At 33.8% G+C, this 16,978-nt stretch overlaps 1 protein-coding gene across 1 annotated transcript in view; it reads left to right on the top strand.

Moving 5' to 3' along the window:
* Positions 1 to 16,978, top strand: part of TOPAZ1 (testis and ovary specific PAZ domain containing 1) — a 53,608-nt gene that overhangs the window by 15,774 nt on the left and 20,856 nt on the right. The window contains exons 5-12 of the mRNA XM_032459069.1: positions 1,336 to 1,400; positions 3,101 to 3,246; positions 4,861 to 4,950; positions 5,851 to 5,966; positions 6,983 to 7,046; positions 11,545 to 11,696; positions 11,896 to 11,988; positions 13,684 to 13,799. Coding sequence (XP_032314960.1) covers positions 1,336 to 1,400; positions 3,101 to 3,246; positions 4,861 to 4,950; positions 5,851 to 5,966; positions 6,983 to 7,046; positions 11,545 to 11,696; positions 11,896 to 11,988; positions 13,684 to 13,799 — 842 coding nt within the window. The remainder of the gene's footprint in view (positions 1 to 1,335; positions 1,401 to 3,100; positions 3,247 to 4,860; positions 4,951 to 5,850; positions 5,967 to 6,982; positions 7,047 to 11,544; positions 11,697 to 11,895; positions 11,989 to 13,683; positions 13,800 to 16,978) is intronic.

Below are 16,978 nucleotides of genomic sequence, written 5' to 3'. Positions count from 1 at the left end.
TAAAAATAAAATAAAATAAATGAACCTAATTACCTCACCCCCAAAAACAAACAAAATCAAAAATGTACAGGGGAAAAAAAAACCAATCTTTAAACGTGTTGATATCATAACTCACAGTTTCTGCCTTTGGTGTCAAGTCTAGGCTTTCTCCACCCTCCAGATTATATAAATACTCATCTCTATTTTATTTTTGACCAGTATTTCTTACATTTAAATGTTTAATAAACCTAAAGTTGTTTGTAATATGGTAAATTGGTACCAAGCTTATTTTCTACCCAATCAACTAGCCTCTTGTTCTGCTACTATTTATTGCATCATTTCCTCACAAATTTCAAATGCCATTTCTAACATTTTCCATTTTTAAGTATAGAATGATTCCTTTTCTTCTCTTTTGTTTCATTAATTGCTCATGGCCTGTGCCAATTACATACTGTCAATTATTTTTAAAATAAAAACAATAAGGAAGGCTTGCTTTAAAAGATATTAAGATGTATTATAAATTAAAATATTTTTGGCTATTCTTAAAGTCTTCTAAGAGCTTTAAATTCGCACTGTAAGGTAGTTTTTAAAATCTACAGATTAATTTGGGGGGAGTTAACTTTTTTACCTTTTAATATTCTCATCCGAAAACATGATATATCTTTCTATTTGTTAATGTTTTGTGTTTCTCAGTTGATTTTTGTAGTGTTCTTCCTAAACGTTGTGATAGTATGTATCATATATACCATTATTGTGAAATATGATTATGTACTTTAAAAAAGATTAGAAAGGTATAAAGTAAAATATGAGTGGGTATCTCTAGCTGCCCAAATGATGGGTGATTTAGGGTAGGGGTTTGTTTTCTTGGTGCCTGTTTTTTCAAAAGTCTAATATTGAGCTTATATGACTTTCTTATAATTAGAAAATCACAATTCCCAAAACACCAATTGTATTTTAATACAATGATGTTTAAAATACATAAAAACATTTCTAATGAAAAATAAATTTATGTTCATAAATACCACCTAAAAATAAAAGTCACTCAAAGCTTTTTTTCCTGAATGAAAAGAAACATAACTTTAATTGTCTATAATAATTTGAAATGGTAGCTTGCATAATTAAGGATGATATCAAAAGCTGAGAAAATGTATTGATTTGTATTAATTTTTCTCAACAGTGGAAATTTTTAAATCAGTATTGACTATTTTAAATGATGTAGAGTTGAACTGTTTTCTGGGTTGGCCATAAGCTAATTGTTGAATTAACATCTAATACATTCTGATCTGATAAGCCTCATAGCCTAATAATGAATGCAAAGATACTCACTTATACTTTTTAACTGTAATCTCTTCACAGTGTAGATTTTCAGACAAGGTGACGATTCAAGACGAAAAAGAAAATACTTATGAAATTTGCAAAAGGTCTGTAATGTAATTTTTAATTATATGATGTTAAAAGAGTCATTCATGTAATTTATATCTTGAGGCATATTTTTCATTCTCTGCTGTGTATGCTTGGGCTACTATGCCATAAACAGTACATGGGTATTATTTAACTAATATGTCAGGTGTATCCAGATGTCAGGTATATTGTAAGTTACCTTAAAGTTGTCACTGAATAGGTATTTTGAGCCATTAAAATATTTTTGAGAAAGGAATAATGATAAAAGAAGAGAGATGTGTATGTGACTTTTATGAAGGTAAGAATAGCTGAAATTAGATGAACAGTGCAGTTTGCAGGTATCTTCCATGTCTGCAGTGATTAGTACTGACAGTTACAGTGCACTCACTAGAACATATATGGATACAAAACTTAGATTCAGAGGATAATTTGGAGATCATTTGATCCGTTCTGTACCCCCGTTTTGCTGTTGAGACAAGGTACAGTCAAGTCAGGTGACAAATACATGTAAGTCCCTTTATGCTAAGACGGTGTTTTTCAAAGTGTGATCCTTGGAGTACCAGCATCATGTGGGAACTTGTCAGAAATTATTTGGTCCCACCCCTGACCTACTGAATCAGAAACTCTGCAAACGGGGTCCATCAGTCTGTGTTTCACCTAAGTCACTAGCTAATCCTGCTACATGCTCATTATGTTACATAACATTATGTTAAGGAGACGCCTAGATAAGAATTAGATTGGCATAGAAGCTCAGTATGATTCATGACCATTGGAGATCTTAAAGAAAAAGCAAAGGTAGTAAGGTTAACTTTTTCTTTTCCTATCAAAAATATTTTGCTTACAGACAAAATAGTTGCAGCCTGCAGAGTTTTGTCATCACCTTGGCTCTGCCATAATGACATTGAAGTATGACGTGGGGCAAGTCACTCCATCACCTCCGGTTTCGTCTTCCAGTCAAAAATTTTAAATTCCATCAATGCTAAGTTTCAACTGTTAAGAGCGCTGGCTCCTCTTCTTACTATTTTTACTCTCCCCTGGCCCAAGGAACCCCAGCTGAAAAATCTTATTAGAATTGTTTTTAAGATAAAATATTTTAGTATCTGAATGAGGGTACAAGTCCTTCTCCAACAAAGTAAATTCATTTATATCTATTAGCTTCGAAGTACTTTTCACCTTCCCTCTTGCTTAAGTTATTTATTTTCTAGGTAAGTGACATCCAGATTAATTGGTTATGTAGGATCTCACATATTAGAATATAGTCAAAGCTGTTTAAATGAACATTCTAGAACAATACATTTCTTATACCTTGTTCCCAAAGGAAGATCTCAAGTACATGTATACATTTAATATATATACTTGTCACTTATTTATCTTGTTGCACTGTTAACAGAATTGTTGGATGATCTTTTCTGGATTCAGACACTGGTCCAGTTCCTTCTCAGACTCTTTGGCATGATCAAAAACACTTTGCTCTAATTTTAACCCCACCACCCCACTCTTACCCCTACCCCAGCCATTTAATAAGTACTGGTTTTGTAGTTAAGAAGGCAGGAACAACCTATTGAAAACATTAAAGAATCACAGTATATGGCTGTAGTATGCAGCACAGTGTGTGGAACATACATGTCATTAGGTTGCATTTCTACTTATTTGATTCTCATTACTTTAACATTTTTAGAATAAATTTAAATTCTGATTTTGTTTTTTTCTGCTCACACAGTGGTGATTCTAAAAATACTGAGATTATGGTTGGTGAATGTCATTTAGCAGCACTGGGCCCCAAACCTCTGTACTTTCCAGTGCCAGTGCCGCCTTTGACTGTAAGTGCTCATCAAGAAGACACACTGCTGAAGCCCTGGATGAATGGTACAGTTTTCTTAATACAATGCTATTGGCTTTTGAAAATAAAGAAATGATACAGGAGATTTTTCCACCAAAAACAGAAAGTTAAGAAAAAACTTGAAACAAATGTAGGATATGTTAAGATTAGAAGATTTGTGTACCTTTGTTTAGTACTTTTGATGGAACGACTTCTGAGATATCTATATTTATGTGATAGTGGTAGTACAGGTAAGTTTATACCTAAAATATTCATATTTATTTGAGTGTTTTAGAAATTTAGAATGTACTTTAGAATTTCTTTGAGGATTTTTTTTTTGATAATTCATAATGCTATGAACAAAATAAGCTAGATTGAAGAATAAGTTTAAAAACAATAAAGTTCGCTTGTGTGGCTCACACCTAGCTCTTCTGTGCCTCACATTACTGACCTCATGCCGCCTCTGTGTTGTGTCCTGTAGCACCCAGCCCATGAGGATCACCTGTTTTGTCTTAAAAAGCTTTACAGCTTTCATAATGAAAAGTACCGCGCAGCTATGCAGCAGAAACTTCAGTTTGTCCCAAATTATATCTGATGCTGCCAAAGTGAAAAATGAAATCATTTAAGATAAAAAAGCATTTTTATTTGTCTTATCTTTAGGAAAAATAAATTTTAAATATCCTAACTCTCATTTTAAAAGACCAACATTGAAGGATAATGATGCCTGGTGCCGCAGTCTCCCTGGGCTGCTGTAACAAAACACCACAGACTGGGTAGTTTAAACAACAGATAGTCATTTCATACAGTTCTGAAGGTTAGAATTCCAAGATCAAGGTTCTGTTAGGTTCAGTTTCTGGCTCAGTCCTGGCTTTCAGACGACAGCCTTTTCACTAAGTCTTCACATGGCCTTCCCTTGGTGCCCATGCGTGGAGAGAAAGAAAGCTCTCCGGTGTCACTTATAAGGACACTGATCCTATCAGATCAATGCCTCATTTTTATAACTCCATTTTTTCACTTCCATAAAAGGCCCTAACTCCAAATACAGTCACATTGGGGGTTAAGGCTTCAACATCTGAATTCTGGGGGGACACAGTTTAGTCCATAGCACCTGGGTTTGTCAGTAGTTCTTTTTTCCTAAGGAAGGTTTATTGTGTGCAATATTTGTCTGTTTAACTTAGAGACAATCATTTGAATACAGTCCTCACTGCTGCCATGTAAGGCTTTTGAGAAAGTATCTTCAGGGGTAGGGTATAGCTCAAGTGGTAGAGCACATGCTTAGCATGCGTGGGGTCCTGGGTTCAATCACCAGTATCTCCATTAAAAACTAGCTAAATAAATAAACCTACCTACCTCCTCCACTAAAAATTAAAAATAAACCACAGACTCTCAAGTCTCATCAAAAAAAAAAAAAAAACACGAAAGTATCTTCAGCTTATAATGAATTTAAAATGTTAAATTCAGATCTAGATACTTTAAAGAACACCTGAGATGTAAGTTATCCTGTGTTTCACAGGAACACACCGTGGTAGCAGTCTGTGAATTGAGCATGAGTAGTCCAAAGTGAAACTTTAAAGCAGATAGTAGTGGTCATCTGTTTCATAGTTATGAAAGGAGTAAGTTGTGACATATTGGAGTGTAATGACATTCTTAATGATTTCTAGATTTCAGATTTCCAGGAAAACATTCTCTCCTAAAGCTGCAGAACCCTGAAATTTGTGAAGTATTTAACAGGGAAAAAAATATAGGGGTAAGTGCCCCATTAACAAAAAAAACCTTATAAAGCAGATATTTTGGGGCTTTCTGGTTGTATTTCCCTATCATTTTTAAGCAGTTCTGGACATTTTACGGATTTTTAAATTGGGGTTGGTGGTAAGAGGAAGAAAATGAGTAGCATTTCAGAGGATATTCACAAACAATATAAGAGGTTTAAGGCAGAAGGGTAGAGGTTGGGATATTCAAAACAAAATACAAGATGAATAGTTCCCTGTAATGAAGGAGGAAAGCTAGCAATATAAAGCAGTCGATGGGAATAACTTGCCATAAAAAGCTTTCACTCATTTGCCTTTTTTTTTTTTTTAAGTTTGGTTGATTTACAGTGTTGTGTTAGTTTCTGGTGCACAGTATAGTGGTTCAGTCATAAATATATGTACATATTCTTTTTCATTATAGGTTATTGGAAGATATTGAATATAGTTCCCTGTGCTATACCGTAGGAACTTGTTTGTCTTGCCTTTTTCTGTTAATCAGAAAAGCTAAGGAAATTTTGGTTCTAATAAATGCATCTGAAATATGCATATGATAATAGAATTAAGTTTTTATAAAAGTAAAGGGCAGGTACATGAGAAGGAGGAGGGAATGTATAAACTTCAAAACATGTAAAGTAAAGCTAGTAACTTTGGTGAAATACAAGTTTTACACTAAAGAAAATTGCAGAAATTCAGACAGATAGCTTTAAAGTGTGTTCTTTTCATTATTTTTAAAAATACAACTTGATTGGAGTTTTTGTTTTATCAAGTTGGCAAGCAATTTATCATGATACTGTTTTAGGTATATAATACTTATGGTTGCTTCAAATACTTTCTCACTTGATCATAGTAAGTGTTTTACAATTAACACAGAAGGAAAATTTGTCTAATTTCTAGATGTTCCAGAAGCCCTAGGGTTGATGATACCCCAGAGATACTGCAAGTTTCATTTTAATACATTACGTGGCTGTGAGCGATTACAATGCAAGTTTGCTCACGTGCCTGAGCAAGGGGATGAAAAGGTAAAGTATGTTAGGTCATTGAAGTAGAGATTGTCTTAATAACCATCTCAGTCATACATTTTAATTTAGATTTTCATCAGCTCCTAATCGATGAGCTTTGCCTGGTTTTGTGTTTTATATAAATGAAATTTTACAATCTGTATTCTTTTGTTTCTGGCTTCTTTTGCTCAGTATTTTTGAAATTCATCTGTATTTTTTACCTAATTGTAGACATTTCTTTCTCATTGCTGTATAATATTGAATGTTCTTTTGTGAGTATATCAAAATTTATTTTGTTGATAAATACTACTTTTGATGGGTGGTTTCTATATTTGGTAAATTCAGTAGTGGTGCCATTGGAGCTTTGCATGTCTTTTGGTGAGCATATGTACACATTCTGATGGGTTATACTTAAAACTACAATTACTTGATCAAAGAGTCTGCATATGTTCAACTTTAGTACATACTGATAGACAGATTTCCAAAGTGGTTTACCAAATTACACTCTCCAGCAATGTCTGAGAGTTCTGGTTGCTTTGCATCCTCACCAGCTCTTGATATTATCAGCCTTTTAATTTAAGTTATTCTGGTGGGTAGGGAGTGATCCTTCCCTGATTGATGAAGCTGAGCATCTTTCAAAATGTTTATTGGATGTTTGAATATCCCCTTTCTGTAAATATCCAAATATTTTGCCTAAATTCTGTAGGATTGTGTTTTTCTTACCCATCTTAATAGTTCTTTATATATTCTGGATACAGACTTGTTGTTGGAGATATATATATGTATTTTGCACCTCCCTTCCTCAATTGCTTGCTAATCTTGACTGTTTCCTTGACTATTTCTTTGACAGAGCTTCTCTAAATAAGGTTTTTGTAATGAATTCAGTATGTATTTCAAATCTTAGGTAACCTAACATCATTTTCCATTGTTTTAAATTCACTTTAAAAAATTGGAATAAGCATAAATATAGGACTGAAATTTGTGTAGTTTCTGTGAAGTATAAAAAGGTAATTTCATATTTTCCATGACTTTTACAGGTTTGCATGGATGTGTTTAAGAAATATATAAGTATCGACGAGCTGTGTTTGCTACAACGTGCAGGTATGAGACACTGGAATGATTACTATAAATTCATTGATGTGAGTGTTTCACATAATGCGCTATATTGTCTTACAGTTTGGAAGTAAATTCAGTACTTTTAAGTATGAAAACTGAATGCCTTAGAGTGACTCTCATGGTCTTCAGATTAATAGTAAGTGTGGCATTTTGGTTAATAAAAAATTATAATCCACGTAGCACTATAATTCCCTTATATACTAATATTTTCATGATATAGAAATTTTATTTACAGAAAAGAGGATATTGTTAATTGGCTTAAAATCTTTCTGAAGGGATCTTTCAGAAACTGGATCTTCCCTGCTTCTTTTCTCCATCCTTCTCTTTTTGCACTTACCCCTTATAGCCGATGCACCATCCATCATTCTGTACAGTTCCCAAACAGGCCAGGCTGCCTCTCTCTACCCAAGATGCCTTTCTTTCGTCCGCTTTGCCCATAGCAAAGACCTATTCATCTTTCAAAGCTTAGTCATAAGAAATAGGATTACCTCCTCTGTTAGGCCCTTATCTGACTCCATAGCCTCATCCCATTCTCTGCTCCCATCTCCCCTACTGCATGATGAGTCCCAAGAGGAAGGGACCAAGCTTTATATTTGTCACCCTGACACAGCCACCAAAGCCACATAAATGGTAATAGAACACTTTAGCTTTATATTCATCTGCTTAAAATCTCATTTGGCTGAAAACAAAATCTCTGACAAGTTTGTTTTGCTGGTGATACTATCTCCCCAAGGATTAGAGGAAGCGTCTGAGGAAGCTGGTGATATGGACCTAATCCAGCTGTAACAAGGAGGAAGTAGTTGAGGTGTAAGTAATAGGAGCCTGTATAGGGAATATATCTGTCACCTGAGGGGTTGTGATAGTCAAGCAGAAGAAGCTACACATGATTAGATGTGGATGAACGTTTATATTCCAGTAGTAATTCCATAACATGAGATGTGGAAGAAGAGGGTGACATGGAAAAAAATGCAAAACTCCCAAAAATATAATTCTGATTATATAAATATCCAATACAAGAATAGGAAAAATACATGTGAATTTAGTTTTAGAACAGCAAATACAGAAAACAAAAACCCATAATGAAAAAATAAATGCAGGAAGTTAACAAGAATCTGTGTAAATTATGTTTGATGTGAAAATAGAAACTTAGATTAGTGGAACAGATAGCTCAGAATAAACTCGACATTATATAAAAAGATGTTTAGTGTTTAGAAGGACCATAGAGTTTGGGAAGGAAGACTCATTTTATGAATGATGTTAGGTTAACTGGATAGCAGCTTAGAAAGAGACTCTAAATACCACTGGTATAAGGTGTAGTTACAGAGAGCCCTCAGGAACCACCTAGTTCACAAGGGGGGGTACTGAGTGGGTAGGACTCCCCATTCCCCTCTGTATCCGTGGGATCATTTCTGTCTGTTTATATTTGAATTTCCACATAAAATTTTTTCCAGAAGTTTTATGACTAAAAACATTTGAAAAACTACTACTGCTTAGCATACTTCAAAATGAATCAGTATAATATATTGGTAATTCAGTAGAAAGAATTAAGATTTTCTCAGATTTTTTTGAAAGTTGATCATTTCTATAGTTGAAAGTAACCAAGGGAAGCACAAAAGATACAGCTTTGATCATATAAATTTAAATTTAAGAAAGCTATTAGCTTCAAATATTTTAAATTTACCATTGGTGATATACACAACAAATTCTAATTTTTAATAACAAGAGTCCAGTCAGCTCTTTACAGAGGCATGAACATTATTTCCTCTTATGAGAATTAGAAAGAGATCTGGAGAGGAAAATCCAGTGTTACTGGTTCACCAGAATTGTGTACTGCTAATCAAATGAGAGAGTCGTTCTTATAAGTTAATCAAAGTGGCTTTATGAATTGACAAAGCTTTTTAAAAAAGCACTGTAGGAAGACGGCAGAGTAGGTAGCACCAAGAATCTGTCTCCCCATCTAGACAACAGTTGCACTGGCAAAATCTGTCTAATATAATTACTTTGGAACTCTGGAGTCTGTTGAAGGCTTACAACTTCCGGGGGAAAACTTGAACAGTAGGTTGTTAATTTCAGTCAATTTCTACTCTTAGCATGGTAGCAGCTACCCATCCCTTAGCCCCAGCCATGTGACAGGCAGTTATGCCTCACCTCAATTGATATTCAAAAAGCATTTGAGAAAATTCAACACCCTTTCATGATAAACAGACACACACACACAAAAATAACTAGGAAGAAAAAGGAAACTACCTCAACATTTAAAAAGCCATATGCGAAGAGCCCACACAAACACCATAGTTAATGGCAAAAGACTAGATAGAAGCTTTTCCTTTAAGATCAGGAACAAGGCAAGGATGCCTGTTTTCACCACTTCTGTTCAACATAGAAATGGAAGTTCTAGTGTGAGCAATTAAAAAAGGCAAAGAAATAAAACACATCCATTTTGGAAAAGAAGAATACATTATCTGTTTGCAGATGATATATGACCTTGTATGTAGAAAATCCTAAAGATTCTGAAAAAAAAAAACCTGTTGGAGTTAGTAAATGAATTAAGCAAAATAACAGGATACAAAGTCAGCACGTGAAAATCAGTTGCATTTCTATACACTGAAAATGAACAATCTGAAAGGGAAATTACAAAAATAATTCCACTTATATTAGCATCAGAAAGAATGAAATACTTAGGAATTAACTTAACCAAGGAGATGAAAAACTTGTACAATGAAACCTACAAAACATTGCTGAAAGAAAGAAGACATAAATTAATGGAAACACATCCCATTTTCACAGGTTGGAAGACTTAATATTGTTAAAATGTCATTATTTCCCAAAGTGATCTGCAGATTCAATGCAATCCCTATTAAAAGCCTAGTAACCCAGTAGAAGTGAAAAACCCATCCTAAAACTCATGTGGTATCTCAAGGAATCCTGAAAAAATCTTGAAAAAGAACAAAACTGGAGAACTCATACTTCCTGACATGGAGACTTATTACAAAGTTACAGGAATCAAAACAGTGTGGCACTGGTATAAAGACAGACATATAAACCAATGGAATAGAATAGAGAGCCTAGATATAAACCCTCACATATATGGTCAGATGATTTTTGACAAGGATGCCAAGACCATTCAATGGGGAAAGAATAGTTCTTTTTCAACAAACGGTACTGAAAAAAGTGGATATCCACATGCAAAAGAATAAAATTTGGACCCTTATCTAACACTACTTACAAAAATTAATTCAAGATGAATTGAAGACCTTAATGTAAGACCTACAACAATAAAAGTCTGAGAAGAAAACATAAGGACAAAAATCACAACATTGGATTTGGCAGTGATTTCTTGGGATATGACACCAATGACAGGGGCAACAAAAGAAAAAAGTAGACAAATTGAACTTCATGGAAATTTAAAAATTTTGTGCATTAAGAGGCAAAATCAGCAGGGTAAAACAGCAGCCCATAGTATGGGAGAAAATATTTATAAATCGTTTATCTGGTAAGCAATTAATATCCAGAATATATAGAGAACCCCTAAAGCTCAACAATAAAAAACCCCACCAGATTCAAAAATAGGCAAATTACTTGAATAGACATTTCTCCAAAAATATACAGTTGCCTGATAAACATATAAAAAGACACTCAACATCACCAATCATTATGGAAATGCAGATCAAAACTACACTGAGATACCACTCAATCCGTTAGGATGACTACTATCAAAAAAACAGGAAACAGCAAGTGTTAGTGAGGATGTGGAGAAATTGAAACCTTTGTGCACTGTGGACAGGAATGGTAAATAGTACAGACACTGTGGGAAAACAGTACGGCAGTTCCTCAAAAAATTAAAAATAGAACTACTGTTTAATCCAGCAGTTCTCCTGGGTATATAGTTAAAAGAATTGGCAGCAGGATCTCAAAGATACTTGTGCAGCCTTGTGCTGATATTTATAGCAACATTAGTCATGGTAGCTAAAATATGAAGCAATCCAAGTGTCTATTGAGAAACTGCTTTTGCAAAGGAAATTAATCAGTGTTATAATTTGTAGTAGAGTGTTCATAATCATAAACTATAATAAAAAATATCCCCAGGTCAATTTGTTGGTGGAGTTAAAACACCAAGAAGGGATATGTGTCAAAATAGTCTACAGCCATCCCCAAACAGGCCATTGCCTGAAGTCCCTGGGAGTGTGGCTCCCCAGGAGTTTGTATTGAGACCATGATGTATGAGGCAATTTGGTCCCAATTTTTGTGGATAGCACATGAGTTAGCTCCCAGTCGAGTGCCTAACAAGCCTGGTTGATATATTACTGCCACTAACTTTGGCTTTAATTTATTTCTGTCAAATATTTCGGATACTGGAAGTATACCTTTTAAGAAATTGAATTTATAGTATTCAATCTTTAAATGTAGAAAAATTGTCTAATTTAGGAAAGATGAATATCTTAAAAGCAGCAAATGATCTTAATATATATTTCTTCATTTTCAGTAAACATGTTTATGGAGTACTACAGAAAGTTTCCTCCGGGCATACACTTTGACTTACAAGTGCTAAATGATCTTCTAAATTCTTTACTCAAACATTGTTTATTGAAAGAAATATTTCAGGTAGTGAACCTCAGCATAATGGTTAAAATGCTGGTAAGTAACCTGAAAATGTTTTTTTTTAATATTTTAAGTTAATTTCCCTGTTGTATTTGTTTCTATAATTCAGCAGTTAAATTTGTTTGTTGAATATTTCCTAGAGAACACTTGTGTTTTTCAGCATAAACGAATTTGAGAAACTTAAGTGTACTGAAATAAGACATGAAAATGAGTGTAATTTTTTTGTTTTATCCAGCCTGCTCTGAAAATATTACTAAAAATATTTGAGCATGTGGCAACTATGAAATTAAGGAATGCTGTACCTGCTTTAATTGATATGTTTTACAAGGTATGATTTTATTTTACCCTTTTATTCTCTGATAGTGAATAACCAAGAAAATAATTATTTCTGCTCATAGTCTTAAGTTGCCATTTATTCACATTCTTTATGCCAAATAATTCTGTTTTCAGAAATGTTCTTTTTCCCCTGAAATAGAGTTTATAAAGACTCCAGTGACTTACAGGTCTTCACCTTAATTAAATAGTTCTAAGCATGCCAGGTGACTTCTTTCAGATTCATGAACTATCCTCATCTCTACTCCTTCAGGATAATTAAAATTTTCCTTTTCAAAAAGATTTGAAGTCATTTATAACAAAAATAAATACACAAATCACTATATAAAAAGGAAATCGTTACCAAAGTGGATTGATAAAAATATGGTGGCAAGGAGTTAACTTTATATTTGGCATTAAACAAAAAGAAAAACAAGGACTTTTCTGGCATTTTAAAAGTATATTAAAATTTTTACTTCTATTGAATATTTTCTAGTATTTGGTACTACCCAGCCATTCATTTCAGAATAACCTAATAGTGAGAAAACATCCCACTTCCTGCCCGTTTTCCTTAGGAAGCAACAATGGAACCATTCTAGCAGTTGAACAAATATTTCAGTGAATACCTTTAGTTCCACATTACAAAACTTGACAAAATTACTTGCCTGAAAGTGTTTCAAATCAGAAATTACTCAAACTTCCCAGTTAACATAATAAGTGAGACACAGGGATGAAATGTACAGCATGGGAATTCAGTGAAGAATAATGTGGTATCTTTGTATGGTGCCAGACGGTAACTGGACTCATCATGGTGATCGTTTTGTAATGTATGGAAATACCAAATGTCATGCACCAGGAACCAGCATAGTGTTGTAGGTCAATTATACTTCAGAAAACAAACCCATAAAAAGAGATCTTGTTTGTGGTTACCAGAGGCAGGAGGGTGGGGAGTGGGAATTGGATGAAGGTGGTCAAAAGGTACAAACTTCCAGTTATATGATAAGTAAGTGCTAGGGATGTAATGTACAACACGATAAATGTAATTAACACTGCTGTATGTCATATGTGAAAGGTGTTAAAAGAGTAAATCCTAAGAGTTTTCATCACAAGGGAAAATATTCTTTTACTTTTATTTTGTGTCTATATGAGATGATGGCTTTTCACTAAAGTTATTATAATCTTTTCGTGATGTGTGTAAGTCAAATCATTATGCTATGCACCTTAAACTTATACAGTGCTGTATGTCAGTTACATCTCAATAAAACTGGTAGATAGATAAATTAAAATTTTTTTTAAGTTGCTACTAATCACCTATAGTAGTTGTAAAACCTCAATTTGATACTTCTCAGGAATTTTACCATCAGGAATATGGTGTAACCACCAGTGCTAAACTTACTAAAAGACAGAATGAGTACCCAACAAAAGGAAGTACTACTGATAAGGTGGTTGAGATACCTTGGAGAAAGGAAGAATATTCAAGTTTGAATTCAAAAGTATTAGTTTCATTTTTGCTTTAAATTCTTGAAATAAGGTATCTTATTGTGGTTCTCAAATATTTGAAGAAAAATACACTTCAGATTTTTTGAAATGAATTTTAATTCTAATTGTCTTCATGTTTCACTTCTTCCATCAGTGTTAGTTTTTTCACACATACTGGTTTCAATGCCTTCATACTTTTCTAAGAATGAGTACTTTTTTCTCTGTTATACAGCTTGTTGAAGCTGGGATGGTGCTTGACCCAGAAGACTTTAACTGTATCGTTAAGTGTTTATACCAAGTACAGGCTTCCAAGCAAGAAATAACTATAGTTCTGGAAATGAAATCCAGGTAAGAAATATCATTATAATTAAGGCTAAAATATATGTGTTTTGGTGAGGACTTAAAAAGGATGAAGGCAAAGCACTTATGTTCATATGCCCAAACATCTAGATATTTGCCCACCCTAACCCTTCTCTGTCCCTTGGCTGTGGCCTGGCCCCACTGTCATCAGCTGACTCTAGCCAACCCTCCTGGCCTGCCTCACCAAATCTTTTTTCAGTGCCTGATTTCGTCTCAGTGCCTGGCAGATCAAACATAAAAGAAGTTTCTTTGCTCTGTTTCACAGCTTACGTAATTCTACTTAATGCACTCTCTTGTATGTATACAGATTACCTTAATCCTTCTTTCTGTTTCATTTACGTCTTGTCATGTTAGCTGAATACACTATTTTAATGCCCCTCCTTCATTCTTTCTCGCACTTGTTCACTTTTAAAAAAATATAGATAGTTATAAGAGTAGTATCATAATATACCTGCATTGAGAAAAAGAAAAGCCATGAAATGAATTTTATAAAAAATTTTATTAAATTGTCACATACATAGAGAAAAGTATACTAATTTTAAATATTTAGATGAACCATGACTTTTTTTCCCATTTTTGAAATCTTTTTATTGAAGCATAACACAGACTTGAAAAGCCTACAAACCTAACATGTACAGCTCAATGAATTTTCTTATTACGGGAAATTGAATATAGTTCTCTGTGCTATACAGTAGAACCATAACTTTTTAATGAAATCGAATTTGATAAAGTGCAAACAGTAGCAGCCACCAAAGTCCTTGAGAATGCCCCGAAAGCTACTTCACAGGAGCTCCCACGGTTGTTTTTATCTCATTTCTCATTGTCTTCTAATACAGAGGTTTCCAAACTTTCTTGGTTCACAGTGTCCAGAGGCCAAAAGGAACCCATTAACAGTATCATTTATTAAATAGTTAGATCCAAACAAGTTAATAGTAGTTTGACAGTGTCTGTCAGATGTCGCTTGAAAACATGAAATAACCTGAGGAGCCCCTGTGAGTTTGCGCTAGTGCCCTCGGCGCCATGTGCAGCTAGGGACCTGCAGCTCTGCGTGCTGCTGCTTTCCTTCCAGCCCCAGCGTTGAAGACACAGTTGAGTTCTTCAAGTTCTATGATTCCTTTAACTAGTGATAATTAATAATCTTTATTTTGCCTATTAATTATGACAGTTTTATCTAATTTGGCTTAAATATCATGACAATTATGTCCAAAATTATGATAATTTATTTGACATTCCCTGATTTTGGAAATTGTATCCTTATACACTCTGCCCATTCCTATGTGCCTACTTTAAAGCAATTATCTAGTATTTTTTAGGAGGTATTAACATTGGTGACCTATTTAATGAAGGAGAAAATAAAAAAATAACTGTAGATAGTTAAGGGGTGTTGATGGTTGGGAATGTGGACCCAGCCCCGGGGCAGATGGGGAAAAAAATTATTATTTATTATTTTATATTTGAATTTTCCTGATATTCTTTAAAATAATTATCCTTGTCTAGACAAGGAAAATGAATTTTAATGGTTATTCTTAGTTTGATTTTGGTTATAGTTTTTAATTAGCTAGTTTATAGTTCATTTGAAAGGCTTTTACTTTCAGTAGATAAGGCTACTACGAAGAATTCTAACATTTATATTCAAGAAATCTGAGAATTTAGGTGTGTATATAATCTAGGAAATTTGTCAACATACACTTAATGACTTAATTGTATTTTGAAATAATCTTAGATTTACAGAAATATTACAAAAATTAGTGTAGAGAATTCCCATGTACCCTTCATCTGTTATGTTCATGTTAACATCTTACATAATAATAGAACCATTATCAAAACCAGGAAGTTAATTTTGGTATGAGTCCACTAACTCGCTGCAGCTCTCATGGTATCATAGTAGGGTGTACATGGTTCAACGTGTTGTATTACTGGCTAAGTTAACCTTGACCAATTAGTTAAGAAGATGATCTGCCGAGCAAGTTTCTACACTGTAAAGTTACTCTTTGTCCCACTGTGATTAATAAATATCTCGGGGAAGAGACTTTAGCATTATGTATTACTCCGTTTCTCCTCAAAACGTCATACATTAATTTTACTATTCTTCAGTGGCTCTTTATTGCAACTTTCTACTATGATATTTTCCACATTTTTTCTACATTTATTAATTGGAATTTTTCAGTAAAGAACAGCTGTTCCTTCTCCATTTATTGTTCAGTAATTTATATCAGTATGAACTCACGGCTATTTATTTTATTCTATAGGTTATTTATGATCTAATTCTGTCATTATTTATTTTGTTGCTCAAGTTGTTCCAAATTTGACCTTTGGAAATTCCTTCAGGTTGGTCCCATCCTTTCATCATGTTTTCTTTATCTTTCCACTACTTGTTATTCCAGCCACAAAGTTAAGTCTCATCTTCTCTTTTCCCTGCCCCAACATTAACAACAAACACTCCTCTAAGGAGCTCTGGTTCCTTTTATTAGAGAACAATATTTAAAAACCAAGATCTGAATGTGTTCGTTGCTCCTAGAGTGTCATGGCAGTCACAGTGTCCTTGCAGCCAGATCTTCTCAGCGGACAGGGCTAGGAAATATATATGTATGTATACAGAACATACATACACACAAGATACGTATTTATTTCTCTAATATTTATGTACATTAGAAGAAACATGAGTATATACTGATAGCTTGATTCTAATCTGACATCTAATCTGACATCTAATCTAATGTTTATTTTAGCCTTTTCTTTTTCTTATTTATAAATTCTTTCTCTAACGGTGAGAAACCTGACTCATATTACCTGCAATATGTTTGTTCACTTACTGTTTTGCTATCCATATAAAGTAGTTTCAGAACTGCTAACCCATACCTGTATGGGGAAAAAAAATCTACCTAGAGTACATTATTAGTATAAAGATATTACAGTATTCAGCCAAAATATTGTTTCCTAAGTTACTTAGGTTAGTTCTTTTTTCCCCACACCCATTCATTGTGGTTATTCATTTGTAGACCATTTAGGTTTATTTGCTTTTTTTAAATTTTTTTTTATTGGTTTTGCTTGTTTGTTTGGGGGCGGAGGTCACTAAGTTTATTTATTTACTTATTTACTTATTTATTTTAACAGAGGTACTGGGGATTGAACCCAGGACCTTGTGCATGCTAGGCATGCACTCCACC

The sequence above is a fragment of the Camelus ferus genome, chromosome 17 (assembly GCF_009834535.1).
Source record: "Camelus ferus isolate YT-003-E chromosome 17, BCGSAC_Cfer_1.0, whole genome shotgun sequence".
Lineage (NCBI taxonomy): Eukaryota > Metazoa > Chordata > Mammalia > Artiodactyla > Camelidae > Camelus > Camelus ferus.
This window is presented reverse-complemented; position numbering and strand designations above follow the sequence as displayed.